General features: G+C 44.1%; 2 protein-coding genes across 2 annotated transcripts; one reads left to right on the forward strand and one right to left on the reverse strand.

The window, feature by feature from the left end:
• Window positions 1–1,441: 1,441 nt before the first annotated feature.
• Window positions 1,442–9,875, forward strand: LOC121569062 (retinol dehydrogenase 8-like). Its single transcript, XM_041879681.2, has 6 exons — window positions 1,442–1,691; window positions 6,892–7,053; window positions 7,946–8,125; window positions 8,267–8,360; window positions 8,495–8,678; window positions 8,903–9,875. The coding sequence occupies exons 1-6, from the start codon at window positions 1,586–1,588 to the stop codon at window positions 9,128–9,130; spliced, it is 954 nt and encodes a 317-aa protein (XP_041735615.1). The 5' UTR covers window positions 1,442–1,585; the 3' UTR covers window positions 9,131–9,875.
• Window positions 9,876–15,968: 6,093 nt separating this feature from the next.
• Window positions 15,969–17,692, reverse strand: LOC121570425. Its single transcript, XM_041881885.1, has 2 exons — window positions 16,746–17,692; window positions 15,969–16,203 (listed from the first exon to the last, which is right to left on the reverse strand). The coding sequence occupies exons 1-2, from the start codon at window positions 17,232–17,234 to the stop codon at window positions 16,045–16,047; spliced, it is 648 nt and encodes a 215-aa protein (XP_041737819.1). The 5' UTR covers window positions 17,235–17,692; the 3' UTR covers window positions 15,969–16,044.
• Window positions 17,693–22,400: the final 4,708 nt, after the last annotated feature.

Here is a 22,400-nt window from a genome sequence, read left to right on the forward strand (position 1 = left end):
CAATCTTATCATATGCACCTTGACACCTTGCTAAGCCCACCTTGAGCAGAATTCCCATGTTCAAACAAGGCAATGTCTCTCTGTCTCCAAGCCAAAGCAACACATAACCATTACTCAAAACTGACAGACCACTACTGCACTGACTACAAACACATGCTGCTTCTTCTACCTATATAGACTTAAAATTCTGCCCTTAAAACAGCGTGACTGAATTACCATCAATTACTTTTCTTCAGCATTGGATGCAACACAGTCATAGGAATAATAACTACATTGGAGAAGCCTTGTCTGTTCCAAACCCATTCATACTGTATGTGTGTAATGGTTCATTTCGCCAGCAGATGGCAGGAGAGCTCCCGTATCTACCGTATCTAGATTATACAACATTACTGAAGGAGAGCTGAAGCCACACAAGTGTGAAATTTGAATATGGTGACGTGATGTAGGACTCAATGGTCGACGAAAATAGACACCATAATATTGAACTTTGCGCTTGACATTCAATTGTTTTCACACTTTAATCTATAGGGTACTCTTTATTTTAACATTGTATGGTCAAATTGAAATTAAAAAGTCTAATAGCATCACACAATTCTGATATAGATTTCTACATTCACCTGGTTTCAGCTAAAGTTGTTTTTCTTAATATTTATTTATTTTAGTAAGAATAATCCCCTATAAAATATTTGTTTATTTAAGCCAAAAGTAGGCCTATAAATCGGGGTTTTATGACAAGGCCTATATATAAAATCAGCCAGGTCTCATAGACTAGACATAACATAGTAAATGTAAATCCGGGTTTGGTCAAATTAGTATGATATGTTAAGTTTGGTATGGTTACATAACTTTAGCTTTAGCCAGCTAGACACCTAGCTAAAGTTAGCCACAACAAATTTGAATTTGTAACATATCATACATTTAGAAAATGCGTAGAATAACATACTTTTTTCAAATCCGTAACATATTGTACGTAATGCAATTCGTAACATATCATACGAATTGTAATTCGTAACATAGCCTATCATACGAAATAGATGATGGACATCCAAAAATTAATACCATACAAAACGTAATATCGGACTAAATAAGTTATCTCAGATTTACGTAGCCTACAGAATAATACGAAATGCACTGAGACCAGGTTGCAGCAATATGTAGGCCTATGTGTGACAGATGTGAAAGCAGCTAAACACAGCAACATTAAACATAGGCCCTACTGGGAAATAAATATTTATTGAGGCTGTTGTTCAAAATTGCATGAAAAATGCTTGTCAATTTAACCCCTACCCATATGTTAGGCTGCCACACACTGTAAAACAGGGATTAAATTAGGCTAATTTTTAAAAAATCAATTCAGGGCAAGCAGCATTTATCAGATTTAAAATTCTGCTGGCAGTAGAGTTTGCGAGGTGCCACGTCTTTTTTAGTAAACGATTTTATAGAACATGTGACTAAATTACCCGCTCAAATGGCCTCTGTGTTTGCATGATCCGCTTTAGTTTTTAAAGTCCGGTGCTCGGGTTCGCTCTGCAACAACCATCAGGAGCAGAAGACCACTAAAACACACGACCTAACCGGACAAGCCATGGCGAGCAGTGGACAAAAAGTAGTCCTGATCACCGGTTGCTCCTCCGGCATCGGGTTACGAATCGCCGTCCTGCTAGCCAAAGATGAAAAGAAGCGTTACCATGGTAAATGCGCTTTCTTTACATTGTTTATCTGCCTTTAACTTCAAAAACTTGATCCGACATGCTGCTAAAATCCCTCTGATCTTTCTTTGAATCCTTATGGAATATGTTTTGTGTACAAATAGGGTCATCAGTAGTCTATCTATCCAAAACAACTTTTACGCGCAGGTTTGACCTTTGCACCAAAAAATTATAGCCTACGCGTTTTACTTTTAGACAAAATCTCATATTGCTAGTGTTTAAAAAAAAATAATCCTATTGTGAGCCCTCTGGTTCTCTATCCCCCTTGATTCACCTATAATCATCTGAAAGCAGAGTTTCAGGGTATGGCTCTGTGAGGATGCCGCTTGCCAGGCGGGGATCATAAAAGAGACTGCCAGTTCTCTTTCAAGTGACTTCTCTCGTACAAAGCCCCCTTTATCGCACTGAATTGTAGACCGCTGGCCCGGTTTAGTGCCGTGTCGAATGCGCCTATAGTCCCCTCTCTGGAGCGAGTGTTGAAAGAGGGACAAAGTTTGAGACCTGTACAAGCGAGGGTTCACTAGCAAGGCTTGTTTTAAGTCTTCATCGGGGCTCAGCGGAGCTAGGGGCTCGTCGCGGACATTGTTCCACTTTCCAGCTACAGACATCCCATCATTAATGTCAGTCTAGGGTTACGTAGAATTGTTATTTCTTTGAGGGTAGTGGGGTCTTGGGATGTATTGCCGTGAAGTAGAGGAGCGCAACAGAAGCGATTAACAGCTCCCTCAACAGTACTCAGGGTTGAATCATTCTCGTTGAACTGTGACCTGCATCCAAGAGAGTGACCACATTGCAGAAAATAACTTGATCTGTTCTCTCTGGAGGATCAGGAAAATCCAGATTAAATATTGCGCTGTTATTCTGAGTATTAATTGGTAGCAGTGACATTTGCCAACTACAGAGAAACCTCAACAATCCCAGTTCAGGACAGTGGTTCCATTCAATAATGTTTACTCAGCTGTTGCCCAAGAATAATTCCAACAACAACTGAAAGAACAATGCAACTGTTGTTCTGTTGAAACTCATAAATCTCTCTGTTGCTTTACAGACACCCAATTCTGTCATCATGAAGATGTCACTCATAGGTGTACAACACGTACCCTCTATAGACAGTATACAGTTGAAGCTGGCACTATCTGTCATAGTTCTCTACTAGCAATTCCACACCCTCACTTGTAAAGCGGATATGAGCAGTGCTTATTCTATTCACACATTATTCCATGCTCTTCCACTCACTCCATAGATACTGGATTGTCAGTGGGGGTTTGGGTCAGAGGTTACAGAACCAGATGAGATAAGAGGATGTCTTCATTCATCAAGGACAGCAGGTCTTCAGATCAGTGCCTGATTAGAACTGTTGATTTTCACCATTGATCTCCATTGTGTAATACTGCTGTCTCTCTATTTCTCTGTTAGATCACATCAATAAACACAGAGGTTATTGACCTCACTGTAAACTTGGAATGGAGAATGTCAAGTCACAAGATGCAAACATGTTGATAACCTTTCTGTACATACTGTAGATGGTAGATACTATGTGTTACTCTATGTAGGTTAATGTCTCCCAGGTCCAGAGTTTAAAGGGAATCAATAGTGCGTTACACAAGCGGATGGATGTGGAATAGACCCACTGACCTGCATGGCTGTTGTGTGTCTCTATCTGTCTGTGTGTCTGTCTGTGTGTCTGTCTGTGTGTCTGTCTGTCTGTCTGTCTGTGTACGTATATACCTGTGTGCAAGTCTACTATAACTGCTTATCTATGTGTCAGTGGGTCAGTCATCAGTCTGTTCCATGTAGTCTCATATATCTCAGATACAGTTGAAGTCGGAAGTTTACATACACTTAGGTTGGAGTCATTAAAACTTGTTTTTCAACCACTCCACACATTTCTTGTTAACAAACTATAGTTTTGGCAAGTCGGTTAGGACATCTACTTTGTGCATGACACAAGTAATCTTTTCCAACAATTGTTTACAGACAGATTATTTCACTTATAATTCACTGTATCCCAATTCCAGTGGGTCAGAAGTTTACATACACTAAGTTGACTGTGCCTTTAAACAGCTTAGAAAATTCCAGAAAATTATGTCATGGCTTTAGAAGCTTCTGATAGGCTAATTGACATCATTTAAGTCAATTGGAGGTGGACCTGTGGATGTATTTCAAGGCCTACCTTCAAATGTAGTGCCTCTTTGCTTAACATCATGGGAAAATCAAAAGAAATCAACCAAGATCTCAGAAAATAAATTGTAGACCTCCACAAGTCTGGTTCATCCTTGGGAGCAATTTCCAAACGCCTGAAGGTACCACGTTCATCTGTACAAACAATAATACACAAGTATAAACACCATGGGACCACGCAGCCGTCATACCACTCAGGAAGGAGACGCGTTCTGTCTCCTAGAGATGAACGTACTTTGGTGCGAAAAGTGCAAATAAATCCCAGAACAACAGCAAAGGACCTTGTGAAGATGCTGGAGGAAACAGGTACAAAAGTATCTATATCCACAGTAAAACTAGTCCTATATCGACATAACCTGAAAGGCCGCTCAGCAAGGAAGAAGCCACTGCTCTAAAACCGCCATAAAAAAGCCAGACTACAGTTTGCAACTGCACATGGGGACAAAGATCGTACTTTTTGGAGAAATGTCCTCTGGTCTGATGAAACAAAAATAAAACTGCTTGGCCATAATGACCATCGTTATGTTTGGAGGAAAAAGGGGGTCGCTTGCAAGCCGAAGAACACCATCCCAACCGTGAAGCACGGGGGTGGCAGCATCATGCTGTGGTGGTGCTTTGCTGCAGGAGGGACTGGTGCACTTCACAAAATAGATGGCATCATGAGGAAGGAAAATTATGTGGATATATTGAAGCAACATCTCAAGACATCAGTCAGGAAGTTAAATATTGGTTGCAAATGGGTCTTCCAAATGGACAATGACCCCAAGCACACTTCCAAAGTTGTGGCAAAATGGCTTAAGGACAACAAAGTCAAGGTATTGGAGTGGCCATCACAAAGCCCTGACCTCAATCCTATAGAACATTTGTGGGCAGACTGAAAAAGCGTGTGCGAGCAAGGAGGCCTACAAACCTGACTCAGTTACACCAGCTCTGTCAGGAGGAATGGGCCAAAATTCACCCAACTTATTGTGGGAAGCTTGTGGAAGGCTACCCAAAATGTTTGACCCAAGTTAAAAAATTTAAAGGCAATGTTACCAAATACTAATTGAGTGTATGTAAACTTCTGACCCACTGGGAGTGTGATGAAAGAAATAAAAGCTGAAATAAATCATTCTCTCTACTATTATTCTGACATTTCACATTCTTAAAATAAAGTGGTGATCCTAACTGACCAAAGACAGGGAATTTTTACTAGGATTAAATGTCAGGAATTGTGAAAAACTGAGTTGAAATGTATTTCGCTTAGGTGTATGTAAACTTCCGACTTCAACTGTATATTGCTCTCTCTCTGCGTCTCTCTTCCTCTGTCTCTCTCCCTCTGCCTCTGTCTCTCAATTCAATTCAATTCAATTCAAAGGGCTTTATATGGCATGGGAAACATACTTTTAGCCGTGTAGTGTATGTGGACACCTGCTTGTCGAACATCTAATTCCAAAATCATGGGTCCCCCCTTTGCTTCTATAACAGCCACTCTTCTGGGAAGCTTTCCACTAGATGTTGGAACATTGCTGCGGGGACTTGCTTCCATTCAGCCACAAGAGCATTAGTGAGGTCGGGCACTGATGTTGGGCGATTAGGCCTGGCTTGCAGTCGGCGTTCCAATTCATCCCAAAGGTGTTCGATGAGGTTGAGGTCAGGGCTCTGTGCAGGCCAGTCAAGTTCTTCCACACCGATCTCAACAAACTATTTTTGTATGGACCTTGCTTTGTGCACGGAGGCATTGTCCTGCTGAAACAGGACCTTCCCCAAACTGTTGCCACAAAGTTGGAAGCACAGCATCATCTAGAATGTAATTGTATGCTGTAGCGTTAAGATTTCCCTTCACTGGAACTAAGGGGCCTAGCCCGAACCATGAAAAACAACCCCAGACCATTATTCCTCCTCCACCAAACTTTCCAGTTGGCACTATGCATTCGGGCAGGTAGCGTTCTCTTGGCATCTGCCAAACCCAGATTCGTCCGTCGGACTACCAGATGGTGCAGCGTGATTCATCACTCCAGAGAACGCATTTCCACTGCTCCAGAGTCCGATGGCGGTGAGCTTTACACCCCTCCAGCCGATGCTTGGCATTGTGCATGGTGATCTTAGGCTTGTGTGCGGCTGCTTGGTCTTGGAAACCCATTTCATGAAGCTCCTGACGAACAGTTCTTGTGCTGACGTTGCTTCCAGAGGCAGTTTGGAACTCGGTAGTGAGTGGTGCAACCGAGGACAGTAAATTTTTACGCGCTATGCACTTCAGCACTCGGCGGTCCCATTCTGTGAGCTTGTGTGGCCTACCACTTCATGGCTGAGCTGCTTTTGCTCCTAGACGTTTCCACTTCACGATAATAGCACTTAAAGTTGACCGGGGCAGGTCTAGCAGGGCGGAAATTTGACAAACTGACTTGTTGGAAAGGTATCATCCTATAACGGTGCCACTTTGAAATTCACTGAGCTCTTCAGTACGGGCCATTCTACTGCCAATGTTTGTCTATGGAGATTGCATGGCGGTGTGCTCGATTTTATACACCTGTCAGCAACGGGTGTGGCTGAAATAGCCGAATCCACTAATTTGAAGGATTGTCCACATACTTTTGTCCATGTAGTGTACGTTTACATTGCCAAAGCAAGTGAAATAGATAATAAACAAAAGTGAAATAAAATATCAAAAATGAACAGTAAACATTACACTCACAAGTTTCAAAGGATTATAGACATTTCAAATGTCATATTATGGCTATGTACAGTGTTGTAAGGATGTGCAAATAGTTAAAGTAATATGTGTTGTATTTACAATGGTGTTTGTTCTTCACTGGTTGCCCTTGTGGCAACAGGTCACAGCAGTTGATGCGTATTGGAAGACCCCCATGCTGCTGCCTCTGGATGTGTGCAGCGATGAGTCAGTCAAGCAGTGCATCAACAGTGTCTCTCTCTCTCTCTGAATCTCTCTCTCAATCCTCTCTCTCTGCCTCTCTCTCTCTCCCTCCCCTCTCCCCTCTCTCTCTCTTTGTCTCTCTCCCAGTCATTGCCACCATGCGTAACCTGAAGAAGAAGGATAAACTGGTGGAGGCAGCAGGTGATGTGTATGGGAAGAGCCTCATGCTGCTGCCTCTGGACGTGTGCAGTGATGAGTCAGTCAAGCACTGCATCAACAGTGTCAAGGACCGCCATATTGATATCCTCAGTGAGTTAACAGGGCTGGAACTAACGAGCTAAACCTCCTGCCCTGGCCTTTTGTGTGGCAATGACCTGATCTCTAGCCTTGGGACAAATAGCCTTGCGTTTTTTGTGTGTGTTTGAATGTGGCAGGGCATGCGTTCATCCTGCATTCATCTAGGCCAGGGGGATTCAACTCTTACCCTACAAGGTCCAAAGCCTGCTGGTTTTCTTTTCTACCTGATTATTAATTGCACATACCTGGTGTCCCAGGTCTAAATCAGTCCCTGATTAGAGAGGAACAATGAAAAAATGCAGTGGAACTGGCTTTGAGGTCCAGAGTTGAGTTTGAAGGGTCTAGGCCTATGTGTATATGTGCGCCTTATAACTCTAACATCTGTTTAAACTGGTGGACTCTGATCTTCCAGGAAAACGGAATCATGTTTCTATTCATAGGTTCACTCCTGACCCTCCACTCCCCGACACTACCCCCTCTACCCTTAATACAACAAAAACAGCCCAGCAGACTGTTACATCACACCTCTCTATTTATATCAGTCATGTGCTGACACCTAGTGGTGACAGTGAATAGTGCAATCACTATCTGACCAATGGAGTTCATGTCGCACAGAAAAAAATCATGCATTCTTCCCTAAAGTATATCAAGACACAAAACTAGTGTTCATACAATTTTTAAAAGTTGATGTAACCTTTATATAGCTAGACAAGTCAATTAAGAACACATTCTTATTTACAATGACGGCCTACAAAACATCAGTTGTGACTAAAGCTTTAGAGCCTCAGCTCTAAACCTTAACTATAGGTGTCTGTATAGAAGGCTACAGTATAGTAACTGTATTGTATCGGTAGAGTAACTACAGGTCTATAACCCTTGCCTCTATATGTGTGTCTCCCCTCAGTCAACAATGCAGGTGTGGGCTTGTTGGGACCAGTGGAGAGCATCAGTATGGAGGAGATGAAGAGGGTGTTTGAGACCAACTTCTTTGGCGTGGTGAGGATGATTAAAGAGGTCATGCCTGACATGAAGAAGAGGCGGGCGGGACACATCGTGGTCATGAGCAGTGTTATGGGTCTACAGGGTAAGACTGGCATGACAATGATAGATGGGTTGGCTAACGCACATACAGATCTAGACCTGCAGGCTAACTGTAAAAGCTGTAGATTCTGGTCCTGCTCTCTGACTACCATTTATCCTGACCCTGAGTCTGCTCTGCCTGTAGGTGTAGTGTTCAACGATGTCTACACTGCCTCCAAGTTCGCCATGGAGGGCTTCTGTGAGAGTATGGCAGTCCAACTGCTGAAGTTCAACATCCAGTGAGTTTCTCTCAGTCTGTCTTGTACTTCTGGTATCCAGTGACTCAATACCTGGTTACTGTGTCAGCAAAAATAAAGAATTGGTGTTACTGTGTAATAGATGAATAAAGATCTATTCTATTCTCTCCGGTCAGTTTGTCTATGATTGAACCAGGGCCGGTGCACACGGAGTTTGAGACGAAGATGATGGAGGACGTGGCCAAGATGGAGTACCCAGGAGCTGATGCAGACACTGTGCGCTACTTTAAAGATGTTTACCTGCCCTCCTCCAAGGATATCTTTGAGGCCATGGGCCAGACCCCAGAGGACATCGCCAAGGTTAGTGAACACTCTCCCCTCCCTGTGTCACCCTTTGGTTCATGGGAATTTGAGCTTGCCTAGTGTAATGGAACCAATGGAATAGTCCCGAAAGTGCAAATCCTATCCCATCTGGCACTCCAGACAAACAAACATTGAAAGCATTTGAAAGAAACTCAGGTGTACTATTAACACCCAATGATGTCCTCCCTGTCTCTATCTCCCTCTCTCTCTGTCCCATGTAGTGCACTAAGAAGGTGATCGAGTCAAGTAACCCTCGCTTCAGGAACTTAACCAACAGCCTGTACACGCCCATCATAGCCATGAAGTACGCCGACGAGACAGGTGGCCTGTCGGTCAACACCTTCTACAACCTGCTGTTCAACTTTGGCCCCATCATGCACATCACCATGAGCATCCTTAAGTGCCTGACCTGCAGCTGCCTGCGCAGACGCACCATCTCACCGAACTGAGAGAGGAGAGACTGTGTCTGGGTCTGAAATGGCACCCAATTCCCTATATTGTGCACTACCAGGGTGAGAAGTAGTGCATTATATAGGGATAGGGTACCATTTTGGACGCAGCCTGTGAGAAATATACAGTGGCGTAGCTGCATTACTGACACCCAAACCTCCCATCTCCCAGGAGTAATGGCTAACCAGGTAGACTAGACTGGACCACCTGGGGGAAGAAGGGGCCAGGTAGTTCTCAGAGAGAGAGGCCATGGGAGAACCAGGATAAGCTTTGGCCAAGCAACCCACACAATTGCACAAACACAGACAGTACAGTGTGACCTCATACATGGGGCTAGGAGTTTTTTCTGGTCAGATCATGTGATCAGGAAAAACACATGGTTACACACAAACAACTTACCCACAAACACAGCCATGCATCTCCTCAGTCCCAGTCTTTTGAGATGCTGCGGGGCAATGACACTGTCTGTCCATCCATCCGTCCATCTTTCTGTCAGTTCATCCGTCTATCTGTCTGTCTGTGGACGGAAAAACAAAGCACACAAAACTTAACCAGTTACAAAGAATAACAAAAAACAACAGCTTTACAATCACAGTGAAAGCGTAACATAGCACCCAATGAACTTAAGACTCAGGCCAAGCTGAATGTGTGGTTTTTAAAAGTTTGTGAATGGATAGATTGTTGATATCTTATTTTTTAAGTAATTAATTGATTTAGAAATAAACTTCTTGATTCACTCTGAAAGTGTTGAAATAATGGCATTGTAATGATAAGGCATTTAGCTCAATGTCTGGTGGGGTTTCACAAGAGCATTGTTTCCATTGTGCCTGCAGGACTCTTTGTGAACCAGTGGGGGGCAGTAGATCACTGTGTTCTCTCTAGCTGTACCATCAGCTGGGGTGGGATTCCACTACATTTACATTTTAGTCATTTAGCAGACGCTCTTATCCAGAGCGACTTACAGGAGCAAATAGGGTTAAGTGCCTTGCTCAAGGGCACATCGACAGATTTTTCACCTAGTCAGCTCGTGGATTAGAACCAGCGACCTTTCGGTTACTGGCACAACACTCTTTACCACTAAGTTAAGTGCCACTACAGACGCTACAGCACACACAGCTCAGTGAGCAGGAGACCTGTTGTCAGTATTACAAAGAGACAACTTGACTGGTGTCTAGGGATGGAGATCATTGTAGCCATATGATATTGGCTAGTTTTTGGTGGGGTTGTAAGTCTTGATTAAGGTTATTGTTATTTTAAGTTACTGATCTCTGTGGGTTGGGACTGGATATTGTTTTTCTAGGGTCTGAGGGAATGTTTCCAATCACTGGTGTTGAAAGTTGTTCTATGTTTGGTTTGGCTGGGGAACCAGTGAATGTGTGAGAGAATGTTTGTTTGCAAATGACCATGGAAATGTAAACTAATCAGAGATCTGTCTCCTTACACTCATAGCCAATAGGCCTATTGATGCATGAGTCCTACTATTAAAAAATAACATACACTGCTCAAAAAAATAAAGGGAACACTAAAATAACACATCCTAGATCTGAATGAATGAAATAATCTTATTAAATACTTTTTTCTTTACATAGTTGAATGTGCTGACAACAAAATCACACAAAAATTATCAATGGAAATCAAATTTATCAACCCATGGAGGTCTGGATTTGGAGTCACCCTCAAAATTAAAGTGGAAAACCACACTACAGGCTGATCCAACTTTGATGTAATGTCCTTAAAACAAGTCAAAATGAGGCTCAGTAGTGTGTGTGGCCTCCACGTGCCTGTATGACCTCCCTACAACGCCTGGGCATGCTCCTGATGAGGTGGCGGATGGTCTCCTGAGGGATCTCCTCCCAGACCTGGACTAAAGCATCCGCCAACTCCTGGACAGTCTGTGGTGCAACGTGGCGTTGGTGGATGGAGCGAGACATGATGTCCCAGATATGCTCAATTGGATTCAGGTCTGGGGAACGGGCGGGCCAGTCCATAGCATCAATGCCTTCCTCTTGCAGGAACTGCTGACACACTCCAGCCACATGAGGTCTAGCATTGTCTTACATTAGGAGGAACCCAGGGCCAACCGCACCAGCATATGGTCTCAAGGGGTCTGAGGATCTCATCTCGGTACCTAATGGCAGTCAGGCTACCTCTGGCGAGCACATGGAGGGCTGTGCGGCCCCCCAAAGAAATGCCACCCCACACCATGACTGACCCACCGCCAAACCGGTCATGCTGGAGGATGTTGCAGGCAGCAGAACGTTCTCCACAGCGTCTCCAGACTCTGTCACGTCTGTCACATGTGCTCAGTGTGAACCTGCTTTCATCTGTGAAGAGCACAGGGCGCCAGTGGCGAATTTGCCAATCTTGGTGTTCTCTGGCAAATGCCAAACGTCCTGCACGGTGTTGGGCTGTAAGCACAACCCCCACCTGTGGACGTCGGAACTCATACCACCCTCATGGAGTCTGTTTCTGACCGTTTGAGCAGACACATGCACATTTGTGGCCTGCTGGAGGTCATTTTGCAGGGCTCTGGCAGTGCTCCTCCTGCTCCTCCTTGCACAAAGGCGGAGGTAGCAGTCCTGCTGCTGGGTTGTTGCCCTCCTACGGCCTCCTCCACGTCTCCTGATGTACTGGCCTATCTCCTGGTAGCGCCTCCATGCTCTGGACACTACGCTGACAGACACAGCAAACCTTCTTGCCACAGCTCGCATTGATGTGCCATCCTGGATGAGCGGCACTACCTGAGCCACTTGTGTGGGTTGTAGATTCTGTCTCATGCTACCACTAGAGTGAAAGCACTGCCAGCATTCAAAAGTGACCAAAACATCAGCCAGGAAGCATAGGAACTGAGAAGTGGTCTGTGGTCACCACCTGCAAAACCAGTCCTTTATTGGGGGTGTCTTGCTAATTGCCTATAATTTCCACCTGTTGTCTATTCCATTTGCACAACAGCATGTGAAATGTATTGTCAATCAGTGTTGCTTCCTAAGTGGACAGTTTGATTTCACAGAAGTGTGATTAACTTGGAGTTACATTGTGTTGTTTAAGTGTTCCCTTAGTTTTTTTTGAGCAGTGTATTTAGCAGATGTTATTGCGAGTGTAGCGAAATGCTTGTGTTCCTAGCTCCAACAGTGCAGTAGTATCTAACAATTCACAACAATATACACAAATCTAAAATACAGTAGAATAGAATACAGTATATACATATGAGATGAGTAAAGCCAGTATGTAAACATTATTAAAGTGGCCAGTGATTCCATACAGTGGCTTGCGAAAGTATTCAACCCCCTTGGCATTTTTCCTATTTTGTTGCCTTACAACCTGGAATTAAAATTGATTTTTTGGGAGTTTGTAACATTTGATTTACACAACATGCCTACCACTTTGAAGATGCAAAATAATTTTTTTTGTGAAACAAACAAGAAATAAGACAAAAAAACAGAAAACTTGAGCCACCTTTTGCAGGAATTACTGCTGCAGGTCTCTTAGGGTATGTCTCTATAAGCTTGGCACATCTAGCCACTGGGATTTTTGCCCATTCTTCAAGGCAAAACTGCTTCAGCTCCTTCAAGTTGGATTGGTTCCGCTGGTGTACAGCAATCTTTAAGTCATACCACAGATTCTCAATTGGATTGAGGTCTGGGTTTTGACTAGGCCATTCCAAGACATTTAAATGTTTCACCTTAAACCACTCGAGTGTTGCTTTAGCAGTATGCTTACGGTCATTGTCCTGCTGGAAGGTGTACCTCCCTCCCAGTCTCAAATCTCTGGAAGACTGAAACAGGTTTCCCTCAAGAATTTCCCTGTATTTAGCGCCATCCATCATTCCTTCAATTCTGACCAGTTTCCCAGTCCCTGCCGATGAAAAACATCCCCACAGCATGATGCTGCCACCAACATGCTTCACTGTGGGGATGGTGTTCTCGGGGTGATGAGAGGTGTTGGGTTCGCGCCAGACATAGCGTTTTCCTTGATGGCCAAAAAGCTCAATTTTAGTCTCCTCTGACCAGAGTACCTTCTTCCATATGTTTGGGGAGTCTCCCACATGCCTTTTGGCAAACACCAAACGTGTTTGCTTATTTTTTTCAATTGTGCATCTGTAAAACTTTGTGAGGGTCTTAGGGGCCAAGACAAATTTCTTCAGCCTCCTGAGGTTGAAGAGGCGCTGTTGCACCTTCTTCACCACACTGTCTGTGTGGGTGGACCATTTCAGATTGTCAGTAATGTGTACGCCGAGGAACTTGAAGCTTTCCACCTTCTCCACTGCGGTACCGTCGATGTGGATAGGGGCGTACTCCCTCTGCTGTTTCCTGAAGTCCACGATCAGCTCCTTCATTTTGTTGACATTTAGGGAGAGGTTATTTTCCTGGCACCACTCCGCCAGGGCCCTCACCTCCTCCCTGTAGGCTGTCTCGTCATTGTTGGCCTACTACTGTTGTGTCGTCTGCAAACTTGATTGAGTTGGAGGCGTGCGTGGCCACGCAATCATGGGTGAACAGGGAGTACAGGAGGGGGCTGAGCACGCACCCTTGTGGGGCCCCCGTGTTGAGGATCAGAGAAGTGGAGGTGTTGTTTCCTACCTTCACCACCTGGAGGCAGCCCGTCAGGAATTCCAGGACCCAGTTGCACAGGGCGGGGTTCAGACCCAGGGCCCCAAGCTTAATGATGAGCTTGGAGGGTACTATGGTGTTGAAGGCTGAGCTATAGTCAATGAACAGCATTCTTACATAGGTATTCCTCTTGTCAAGATGGGATAGGGCAGTATGCAGTGCGATGGCGATTGCATCGTCTGTGGATCTATTGGGGCGGTAAGCAAATTTAAGTGGGTTTAGGGTGTCAGGTAAGGTAGAGGTGATGTGATCCTTAACAAGCCTCTCAAAGCACTTCATGATGACAGAAGTGAGTGCTACGGGGCAATAGTAATTTAGTTCAGTTACCTTTGCTTTCTTGGGTACAGGAACAATGGTGGACATCTTGAAGCAAGTGGGGACAGCAGACTGGGATAGGGAGAGATTGAATATGTCCGTAAACACTCCAGCCAGCTGGTCTGCGCATGCACTGAGGACGCGGCTAGGGATGCCGTTAAGTATCCAGTGTGTGTGTGCGCCTGCGTGCTTTTGCATCTGCTTGTGTGTGTGTGCACGTGCATCTGCTTGTGTGCAGTGTGTGTGTGTGCGGACCAAGCCAGTGATCTGTTGATGGATATAAAGAGGTCATGGCCTGTTCCCCATCCAGCCCTCTCGCCTCGCCCCCCGCCCCTCACACACACACCCTGCTTTGTGCCGTGTGAGAGAATATGACCTGGTTCCCATCCCTGAGGAGGGGTGAGCTCTGTTAATGACGGCCTCCTCCTCAGAAACGTCCCCACTGCACCCCAGAGCCTCCCTCACCAGCTGTCTCCCTCACACCCTCAGCCTCGGACCCTCAGCCCTGGACCCCCAATCCACTGAGAGAGAGAGCGAGAGAGAGAGAGACTGAGAGAGAGACACAGAAACCAAGAGAGGGAGAAAAAGGGAGAGAAAGGGAGAGAGCGACAGAGAGACCTACAGAGAGGGAGCGCTGGTCTGCCTGTAGTCCCTGTCTGTAGACGTGATACCCAGAGGGTCCTGGCTGTGTAGAGCTAATCAGCAGTACACTACGTATTGCAACAGCGGTAGTAGCCATGTCTTTCTGTGCACTGCGCAGTGAGGGGAGCTACATAGGCCTGTGTGTGTGTGTGTGTGTGTGTGTCTTCATCAGAGGCGACAGCACAATGGAACAAAGACGCTGTCAATCACAATCAAATGGGTGGGGGGTCAGTCCGGGGGGAGGGGGGTGGAGCCTCTGTGTCCTGAATGTTGCCGAGGCCCCGATGTGGGACGCTGCAGAGTGGGGTGGGGGGGCAGTGAGGGGCGGGGGTGTGTCTGATTTGGGAAAATTAGGGATGGGGTGCCCCGGGCTGAATAGAAGACCTGTTTACTAATTGAATGAACACAGGAGTTACAGCAAGTCTCATTAAACAAAAGGTATTATTCTTATCAAATCATTGTTGGGCACTTTTGTTTCAGAATCAAGAACACAATTGCGATATAATCAGGGGAACATGACGTGGCTTGGTCTTGACCCTGTCACAATTACTAAGCCACTAAATACACGTAACTCACACTCTCTTGCACAAACGCACAGCCTCCACATGCACGCAAGCTCCAAATGTGTAGACTTATATAACCTTCACTTGCACTTATGAAAGAACACACGAGCCCGCATGCACACGCACACACATGCACACGCGCACAAAAACACACACACAGGGAGTAGCTAAAACATTATCTTTGGCATTCTCATCGTCAGACACATTCCTAAAGTGTTTAGTCTTGGTTGTCGCCAGGTCAATTCTGGTTCAGTTCAGTCCTCTCCTCTGTTCCATCAGGACCAATACATCATGCTCTGTCCTCAGAGAGAAGGAGCGAAAGAGAAGGAGGAGAGCGAGAGAAAAGGAAGAGGGAGAGAGAGACTGAGTTGTGGTCTAGTCGAGTGCTTCACTAGGAACTCAGGGCATGATGACAGATAACCACAACGCCAGGCTGCTGCATCCTCATTTTCAATATCACTTAAAATGATGCCTGACCAAGGTCTATGTGACTGAAACGTTGCACTTTAAAAGTAAATGTCCTTTTGGGTGGATACACAGTGTCAGTTTTTGTTACCTACCAACTGTTTTTAATATGTGGGTCCACTCTCCTTAACGCTCCAGGTAAAGCAACCTCCTGTCTTGTTTTTGTGCCCAGTTGATTGAAAACGATTGAAACTTCTACAAAAAATACCCATTGAACGAAATAATGAAATGGAAACAGCAAGTATAGTAATAAGCAAAATCTTTATCAAAATCTTTCAAGTGCAAAAAGAATAATGGCCCATATTTGCAGCAGGGTATTCAGTGGTGTCCCGTCTTGGAGAGTCGACCTGTCTTCTTGCTAGAGCCACTGTTCTTAGAGGTCAACACTTGAGTAGTTGCAGCATCAGTACAGGAGTCTGTCTGACCAGCTCCCTTCATCTTGTCCTGGTCAACATCAAGCTCCAAAGCAACCATGGCCTGAGGAAAAAAATAAACATGGCTCTTAAGTGAAAAACTCACCAGAAGCAGGCGGGCGGAGCAAGCAGAGCAAGGCGGGTGGATAAGACAGGCAGAGCAGTGACTATATGCTAGCAGGATAGTCCATATCTCCAATCATCTTTGTTGATAGTGATGTTGTGTTTCCATAAGTGGATGGTAAAGCCTCAACCCTTAGCTACCTCTTCCAATTCAAATGAGTTTGAAAAAAAGTTAATTCTTGTTTTGTGTGACTACAGCGGCAGCAATAAAAGGCAAAAATAGAGTTCTAATTAAGCGAGGCATCAAAGCGGACAACCCACCCGCCCGGCTTCGGTTGGGTCATTATAATTCAAAACAATGCATTCTAAAATAAATCACACACGCCTCGCACACTCGCCTTTGATGAGTTTAGGCCGTTAGTCTCAGTAGGAAAACAGAATCATATTTTCATTCAGGTCAAATGCAAATATAACATTGTGTTGTTTTCCCAAAGCCTTTCTCAGACCCCCTCCTAGCCCCATTGTCCCTTCACATCACTGTACCTGTAGGAAGCCTTTCAAACTGATCTTCAGTAGCAGGCCCAGTCCTCCCAAGACACAGGAGAGACCCAACATCACAGAACCTGCTGTCTCCAGCTTTTGGTCTTCAGTCTCATTAATCAATCGAACCAGCCTCCTCCATACAATCTCACTCACTCCAGCATTCTCCAAAGTCTCGAGGTCAGCCACACGGGTCCGCAGGAATTCAAAGCTAGGTGTAGCATCATCTTGGGTTGTCTGGGTCAAAGTCTGTCCGGTCTTGGTGGGGGTCATGTTCTCTTCAGTTGTAAAGTGTCGTTTGTACAGGATATTTAGAACGGTGTAAGTGTCGGTCTGGAGTCGAGGGGTGGCAGACCACTCCTTAGGGATCATGGGGGGTAACAGGGTGTCCCGAAGCACCTCGCCATCTGGAAGCCAGTCAGGGAGTCCAGCGTGTAACGCCACCATGTAAAGAGACACCAACAAAACAACAGTACTACACTTCAAAGCCATTGTAAATACTGTACAAGGAGTAAACTCAGAGAAAATATCAAAATCAACCACTCTCTAGAAAGAAAGATGAGTTATGAGGTTCAGAATGTTTGATTGGACTGTTGGAATTACAGTATGTTGTCATGGTAGTGCCATACAGTGGATTATGATGTCACAGAAGGCTGCCAACAAGTCCTGCCCCATAGAATCAATAGAATATAATTATTTATAATTCTATGGTCAACCCTCCTTTATGACATCACTACTAATATGGTCAAGTTGATGATAGATTTAGATGTCTATATGGGATCATTTCTCCATTCACAGTACACAAGTATCATCTCAATATAGTGAGTTCAGGTGAAAGCATGACAGGACAGAATGGTGCTAAGAGGAGGACTCAATATCCATTAGCTGCCAACTGATGCAAAAATTTTTTTAAATACAGTGAGGGAAAAAAGTATTTGATCCCCTGCTGATTTTGTACGTTTGCCCACTGACAAAGAAATGATCAGTCTATAATTTTAATGGAAGGTTTATTTGAACAGTGAGAGACAGAATAACAACAAAAAAATCCAGAAAAACGCATGTCAAAAATGTTATAAATTGATTTGCATTTTAATGAGGGAAATAAGTATTTGACCCCCTCTCAATCAGAAAGATTTCTGGCTCCCAGGTGTCTTTTATACAGGTAACAAGCTGAGATTAGGAGCACACTCTTAAAGGGAGTGCTCCTAATCTCAGCTTGTTACCTGTATAAAAGACACCTGTCCACAGAAGTAATCAATCAATGAGATTCCAAGCTCTCCACCATGGCCAAGACCAAAGAGCTCTCCAAGGATGTCAGGGACAAGATTGTAGACCTACACAAGGCTGGAATGGGCTACAAGACCATCGCCAAGCAGCTTAGTGAGAAGGTGACAACAGTTGGTGCGATTATTCGCAAATGGAAGAAACACAAAAGAACTGTCAATCTCCCTCGGCCTGGGGCACCATGCAAGATCTCACCTCGTGGAGTTGCAATGATCATGAGAACGGTGAGGAATCAGCCCAGAACTACACAGGAGGATCTTGTCAATGATCTCAAGGCAGCTGGGACCATAGTCACCAAGAAAACAATTGGTAACACACTACGCCGTGAAGGACTGAAATCCTGCAGCGCCTGCAAGGTCCCCCTGCTCAAGAAAGCACATATACATGCCCGTCTGAAGTTTGCCAATGAACATCTGAATAATTCAGAGGAGAACTGGGTGAAAGTGTTGTGGTCAGATGAGACCAAAATGGTGCTCTTTGGCATCAACTCAACTCGCCGTGTTTGGAGGAGGAGGAATGCTGCCTATGACCCCAAGAACACCATCCACACCGTCAAACATGGAGGTGGAAACATTATGCTTTGGAGGTGTTTTTCTGCTAAGGGGACAGGACAACTTCACCGCATCAAAGGGACGATGGACGGGGCCATGTACCGTCAAATATTGGGTGAGAACCTCCTTCCCTCAGCCAGGGCATTGAAAATGGGTCGTGGATGGGTATTTCAGCATGACAATGACCCAAAACACACGGCCAAGGCAACAAAGGAGTGGCTCAAGAAGAAGCACATTAAGGTCTTGGAGTGGCCTAGCCAGTCTCCAGACCTTAATCCCATAGAAAATCTGTGGAGGGAGCTGAAGGTTCGAGTTGCCAAACGTCAGCCTCGAAACCTTAATGACTTGGAGAAGATCTGCAAAGAGGAGTGGGACAAAATCCCTCCTGAGATGTGTGCCAACTACAAGAAACGTCTGACCTCTGTGATTGCCAACAAGGGATTTGCCACCAAGTACTAAGTCATGTTTTGCAGAGGGGTCAAATACTTATTTCCCTCATTAAAATGCAAATAATTTTATAACATTTTTGACATGCGTTTTTCTGGATTTTTCTGTTGTTATTCTGTCTCTCACTGTTCAAATAAACCTACCATTAAAATTATAGACTGATAATTTCTTTGTCAGTGGGCAAACGTACAAAATCAGCAGGGGATCAAATACTTTTTTCCCTCACTGTATATTATAAAAACTTAACAATCAAGATATTAGAAATTTGGAAAACATCTATTCTTGGCACAGAGGTTGAGGTCATCAATATAAAACTGATAAAGTCATGGCTAACATTGACTAGTCTGTCTGGCTAAAGAGAGAGATGCACAGTGTGCAGGACTCCTTTCAACCTTTCTACTTCCGTGTTTGATTCACGTACGCATCTGTGATATGTTATTACTTGTGAAAAAAGTTTAGATTTATGTTACCTGGGTGATTCTACAGAAATTGTGTAAATTGCTGTCCCCCCCCCCAAAAAACGATTAAAAAAAACTGTTAAGTCTCCAAACTTAGGACATTTATTTACATCATGATATGTTCTAATTCAATCCAATGCAATAACAAACATACTGTTAAATTAATATATACAAAAAAATATAATCGCAACATGCAACAATTTAATTGATTTTAGTTACAGTTACAGTTCACATGACTGGGAATACAGATATGCATCTGTTGGTCACAGATACCTTAAATAAATTGGGCCTCACAATGGGCCTCAGGAACTCGTCACAATATTTTTGTGCATTCAAATTGCCATCGATAAAATGCAATTGTGTTCGTTGTCCGTAACTTATGCCTGCCCATACCATAACCCCACCGCCACCATGGGGCACTCTGTTCACAACGTAAACATCAGCAAACCGCTTGCCCACACAACGCCATACACGTGGTCTGCGGTTGTGAGGCAGGTTGGACGTACTGCCAAATTCTCTAAAACCATGTTGGAGGCAGCTTATGGCAGAGAAATTAACATTAAATTATCTGGCAACAGGTCTGGTGGACATTCCTGCAGTCAGCATGCCGATTGCATGCTCCCGCAACACTTGAGACATCTGTGGCATTGTGTTGTGTGACAAAATTGAACATTTTGGAGTGGCCTTTTATTGTCCCCAGCAGAAGGTGCACCTGTGTAATGATAATGCTGTTTAATCAGCTTCTTGATATGCCCCAGGTCACGTGGATGGATAATCTTGGCAAAAAAGAAATGCTCACTAACAGGGATGTAAACAAATTTGTGCACAAATGTTGAGAGAAATACGCTTTTTGTGCCTATGGAACATTTCTGGGATATTTTATTTCAGCTCATGAAACATGGGACCAACACTTTACATGTTGTGTTTATATTTTTGTTCAGTGTAGTACAAAGCTGTTCAATTATTACATTGAAAGATACTGATCGAATTATTCATTTTGTTTATTTTTAAACATCTTTCTCTGAAAAATCCCGTCCCCACTTTTGATGTCACTACTGAAACACACTTTAAAAGAATGTAGAATGAATGTGCCTTAAGCCACAACCCTACAAATATCACCAGGTGATGGGATTGCACGTCTATGATTTGCCCAAATAGATCTCAATGTTTGGGCTCTTGGAGGGTTGGAGCCCCCCTGCTGGCTATGCATCTCAATACTCTACACTTCTCCTGACGTGTGCACTTGTCCACCACCCACATGGTGGTCCTCTGTGGCTCAGTTGGTGGAGCATGGCGCATGCAACTTTAAATTGGAGATATCCTCAATGGTGCTGCCTGTGCTGTGACAGACTCCATAATGGCACAGATACAAAGATGAGACCTCAATATATCTCTATGGTTTCAATTGTTTCGGTTGTGAATGTTTTGGTTTGGACAATTTTTACATATTTTGGATTTTAAAGAATCTCCATAGCTAACATATTGCTGTCTATCTTTTCTTTGGACAGATACTTTATATACAGTGGGGAGAACAAGTATTTGATACACTGCCGATTTTGCAGGTTTTCCTACTTACAAAGCATGTAGAGGTCTGTAATCTTTATCATAGGTACACTTCAACTGTGAGAGACGGAATCTAAAACAAAAATCCAGAAAATCACATTGTATGATTTTTAAGTAATTAATTTGCATTTTATTGCATGACATAAGTATTTGATACATCAGAAAAGCAGAACTTAATATTTGGTACAGAAACCTTTGTATGCAATTACAGAGATCATACGTTTCCTGTAGGTCTTGACCAGGTTTGCACACACTGCAGCAGGGATTTTGGCCCACTTCTGAACAGAACAGCGCCGGAGAAGATGGCTGCCGTTTTACAGCCCTCTAACCAATTGTACTATTATGTGTGTTTTTCCGCGTTATTTGTAATTTATTTTGTACATAATGTTTCTGCCATCGTCTCTTATAACCAAAAAGAGCTTCTGGATATCAGGACAGCGATTACTCACCTCGTATTGGACGAAGATTTTTTCTTCAACGAGGCGGCCGCGAAGGATATCATACAGACACCCGACAAGGCCCAAATCCCCGTCATTCGCGTGAGGAAGAGACTGAGATATCGTGGACGGAGATCGGGGTGCCTTGTAAGGATCCGACGGCGAGCGAGTAAACTGCCTCTTCCATCAATCCTATTAGCCAACGTTCAATCTTTTGAAAATAAAGTGGACGACTTAAGATTACGGTTATCCTACCAACGGGACATTAAAAACTGTAATATATTATGTTTCACCGAGTCGTGGCTGAACAACGACAATGATAACATTCAGCTAGCAGGCTATACGCTACATCGGCAGGACAGAACGGCTGACTCCGGTAAGACAAGGGGTGGCGGTCTGTGTATATTTGTAAACAACAGCTGGTGCACAAAATCAAATACTAAGGAAGTCTCGAGGTTTTGCTCGCCTGAGGTAGAGTATCTTATGATAAGCTGTAGACCACACTATTTACCAAGAGAGTTTTCATCTATATTTTTCATAGCTGTCTATTTACCACCACAAAACAATGCTGGCATTAAGATTGCACTGAATGAGTTGTACAAGGCCATTAATCAACAGGAAAACGCTCATCCAGATGCAGCGCTCCTAGTGGCCGGGGACTTTAATGCAGGGAAACTTAAATCCGTTCTACCTAATTTCTACCAGCATGTTAAATGTGCAACCAGAGGGAAAAAAACTCTAGACCACCTTTACTCCACACACAGAGACGCATACAAAGCTCTCCCTCGCCCTCCATTTGGCAAATCTGACCATAACTCTATCCTCCTGATTCCTGCTTATAAGCAAAAACTAAAGCAGGAAGCACCAGTGACTCGGTTAATAAAAAAGTGGTCAGATGACGCAGATGCTAAGCTACAG

The sequence above is a fragment of the Coregonus clupeaformis genome, unplaced genomic scaffold (genome assembly GCF_020615455.1).
Source record: "Coregonus clupeaformis isolate EN_2021a unplaced genomic scaffold, ASM2061545v1 scaf0057, whole genome shotgun sequence".
Lineage (NCBI taxonomy): Eukaryota > Metazoa > Chordata > Actinopteri > Salmoniformes > Salmonidae > Coregonus > Coregonus clupeaformis.